This window comes from Quercus robur, chromosome 6, assembly GCF_932294415.1.
Source record: "Quercus robur chromosome 6, dhQueRobu3.1, whole genome shotgun sequence".
Taxonomy (NCBI): domain Eukaryota; kingdom Viridiplantae; phylum Streptophyta; class Magnoliopsida; order Fagales; family Fagaceae; genus Quercus; species Quercus robur.
This window is the reverse complement of record NC_065539.1, coordinates 6,443,496-6,446,939: the sequence shown is the minus strand read 5'-3', so window position 1 is coordinate 6,446,939 and position 3,444 is coordinate 6,443,496. Positions and strand designations below refer to the sequence as shown.

Here is a 3,444-nt window from a genome sequence, read left to right as displayed (position 1 = left end):
CTTGGAAAAGAGAGCACCAAATTGACATTTATTATTATTATTATTGTTATTATCAATTTTTTATCCTTTAGAAGAAATTGGAACCATCGGGGGTGGTTGGGGTTGGTTGGTCTATTGGTCATGGACTCATTTTTAAGGGTTTGAGAAGTGCTGGTCATGGGTTAGAATCCTGCGATAAGAAGTACTTGGGAATAGAACTCTATATTTTTTACTCATGCTCACTAGTATCTTCAATGGAGCTAGGTGTACAGCTATTCCTTATCCAGATCCCTTACTCCCACAGGCTTAGGCACAACAGGTAAGGTGCTACCATGGTCACGTTTAGTTGGAAGATGCCACCCCAGGTGACTCTCTACCCGTTTTCTTCCATAAGAAAAAAGAAGATAAAACTGAAAATTAGAGCATTTAGGAAAAAGCTTTATAGTTAATTGTTTATGCTTTATAAATTCAGAACTTCAAAATATTATTCATTGTTATATACCAAACATTTAAAATACTAAACAACATTTCACTTAAATTCTATATCACAAAAGCTTTACTACTAAAAGTCTAAAACTCTACCTCCCAAATGATTCTGTCATTCAAATCAAAGTGATGACTGCAAAACACATGCAGTAACATTAACACAAGTTCATCCCATCCCATTGATATATTATTATGCCTTCCTCCTTCGATTCATAGTTTCATAGTTTTCTTAGAACAATAACAAAAGTGAGGGGCTTAATTTCTTCTTTAGCCATTTCTTCATCCACCATTCTTCCATAGATTTCAAACAAATTGTCTAAAATCCTCGGTCCAAAATGGTCGGAAATCATAGATTCTTGGATGGCCCTAACTGTCCTTGCAACAGCAGCACCATAGCTCTCTTCATCTTTTTCATCCCTCTCTATTTCAAACATTTCCAGCCGGTCCAACTCAAAAGAACCTTCCTTTCTCACTTCATCTTCTATTTCAATTTTTGATGGTGCATAGAAATGCACATCATAGGTATCAAGCTTCTCTACCTCAAGTTCTCCCTGTAAGAGACACCAACAAATTAAACAAAAAACTAAAATCATGATGATGTACACGTATTATACATGTATGAATAAAAAAATAATTTGTTTAATTTTTAGTGTTCCACTTGATTCTTCATTGACTGTAATATGTCATATGCACGTCTAATTTATTTTTCTTGTCATTTCAAACTATAGTTATTTTAAATTAAAAATGAAAGAGACGTGTGTCATGAAATGATAATTAGTGGGGCAAAAAGTGAAAGAAAGTGAGAAAATCAATTTTTTACTTTGATTATTTGTATATGTATACACGAAATTTGCTCTATATGATAGTACATAATATGCCATTAATTACCTTGGAGATCAAATTGGCAAAGGACCGTGAGAGAAGTTCCCAAAAGAAAGAGTTGCCTCTGTCAACATGGTCAGGACCTCTCCTACCAAGCAAGATAAGCACCATTCGTCCTCCAACAATGAGCTCCTCAGACCGTGACCCAAGAAACAACATGAAGTCCTCCTGGAATTGCTTATAGTATGCCTGGGAAACCTGTGGAGGGCTGGATTCAGAAATGTAAACGTGGCCTTTGTTTATTGACCTGCCTTGCTCATCGTAAAGTGCTGGAGGAACCTGCATAATATAATGGCTGATTATAAGCATGCACTCAAAAAAAGAAACCAAAAAAAAAAAAAAAAAAAATGGTCATACCCTTGAGAGCCAGTGCAAACTGTAGGATGAATAGACAAAGTGCAAGCAATTGTTGGGAAAAAGTCTTCCATAAAAAGAGCCAGCATAACCTCCAATGAAAATAGAGGGACACACACCACTTTTTTCTTTTCTAAGCTCCCTGTAGAATTCTGGCAAGGTCTTGAAGATTGAATTGAAGTCATTTGTTGGAAGATCATTAAGGTACACGCGGAACTCTGGTGGTTGATGCAGCATTAATGTACTGCTAGTCCTTTCAACAGCTTTAACAATATCTTTGATGATGGTTAAGGAATTGGGTCCAGAAGAGCAACCCAAATCAGCTATGCCTATGCTGTTTGGAGTAGTTGTGACAAAAAGTTCTTGTATGGTTTCTGTGGTTATGTGCTTCACCATATCAGACGCTTTCTTCTGTCAAAAAAAAAAAAAAAAAATTTAAAAACAAAGAAAAGCAAAATAAGGAAATAGTGAAACTAATTAGCAAAAGAAAGAGCATTCCAACCCCAGGAGAGACAAAAGGGGTAGACCTGAAATGAGGAATTTTTGGCATAACTTGTGACACCATCACCTCCAGTCATACGGAAGACTTTCTCCACATCCATGTTGGTTGGAGTTTGCCCTTGAACATAGTGCTGTTTTTGTTCTCTTTTTAAAGGCATTTCATGTAGTGCTTTACCTTTCGGTTTACCTTTTTCCTGATTTGTCAGGTCAAAATATACAGTAACCCTTAAACTTTAATGCACGAACGATTGTTAGTCTCTAAAGTTAAAAGTGATCGTATTTAGCTTCTAAAACAGGTTGTGTTGAGTTAGGTATTTAGCAAAAAGACCGGAGCTTCCCTCCTGCCACCCTCACTGTGGCAATTGTTGTTGTCGCTGTAGATAAACTAATCACTTTCAATCTCTTAAAAAAAAAAAATTTTAAGTAATCCATTTTAGTTCCCAACAAATTTTTTAGTGGTCACTTCTTGCTCTAGTTGAGTGATAAAGTGTCACTTTTTAGTTTGCCCATATCAGGGGCGGCTCCACTTGGAGCCCAGGGGGTTCAAATGAACCCCCTAAATTGAACCCAAAAAAAAAAAAATATATTATAATATTTTTTATTTTATTTTTCTTGTTTTGACACTTAAAATAAAAGTTTGAACTCCCTAACCTTAAGTCCAATTGAAATAAATTTAAATATAATCATCTTAATAATATCTTAACCTTTTTAAACCCAAAGATAAATCTCAATGACAAATCAATTTGATCTAAAATCTGGGAAAAAAATTTAATTAGCCCAACAACAAAAGTAGAATCTACTAATCTTAAACCTTAGAAAAAGCTCATTTAGATCTTAAGAAATTTTAAATAAATTAATCAAATGAGAAATTAGTGGATGAATGATTACTTGACTATGTACATTGAAACATATGTAGTTAGTAGGATTGATAATGAAGATATCATGCAATAATTTCAAGATATGAAACATTGTAGAATGCAATTGTAAAACTTTATGTATTAAAGATTTTTTGTTTTTGTTATGTCGATATATTTAATTTATCTTTTGTTTAAAATTTTATATAATTTATATTTCTTATTGAACCCGCTAAAAAATAATGCTAGAGCCGCCATTGGCCCATATCAACTAAAGGATTAAAAGCAATAATAACTTTAAATTTTAGAGTTTAGACACTAAATTGCTCCTAGGTTAAATTTAGGGACCAGTAATATGTATTTAGCATGTCAAGAGTTTTGTAGCTTA

At 33.9% G+C, this 3,444-nt stretch overlaps 1 protein-coding gene across 4 annotated transcripts; it reads right to left on the bottom strand.

The window, feature by feature from the left end:
• Positions 1-439: 439 nt before the first annotated feature.
• On the bottom strand, positions 440-2,396 carry LOC126732469 (probable methyltransferase TCM_000336). 4 transcript variants are annotated; one of them, XM_050435324.1, is made up of 4 exons: positions 2,229-2,396; positions 1,705-2,112; positions 1,354-1,626; positions 440-1,016 (listed from the first exon to the last, which is right to left on the bottom strand). In XM_050435324.1, exons 1-4 carry the CDS (start codon positions 2,358-2,360, stop codon positions 684-686), a joined length of 1,146 nt encoding a protein of 381 aa, XP_050291281.1. In that variant the 5' UTR covers positions 2,361-2,396; the 3' UTR covers positions 440-683. The 4 variants fall into 4 exon arrangements, with proteins under 4 accessions (XP_050291281.1, XP_050291282.1, XP_050291283.1 ...); XM_050435325.1 differs by having other exon boundaries at positions 1,705-2,109; positions 2,229-2,332; XM_050435326.1 differs by having other exon boundaries at positions 2,204-2,317.
• Between the last annotated feature and the right edge of the window lie 1,048 nt (positions 2,397-3,444).

Bases quoted from the DNA above. Each gene is read 5' to 3' on its own strand.
- LOC126732469 (XM_050435324.1), bottom strand. From the start codon at position 2,360: ATGCCTTTAAAAAGAGAACAAAAACAGCACTATGTTCAAGGGCAAACT. The intron at 2,113-2,228 runs GTCTACCCCTTT...TTTTTTTGACAG, and splicing joins CCAAAAATTCCTCATTTCAG to AAGAAAGCGTCTGATATGGT. The intron at 1,017-1,353 runs GTAATTAATGGC...TGTCTCTTACAG, and splicing joins TTGCCAATTTGATCTCCAAG to GGAGAACTTGAGGTAGAGAA.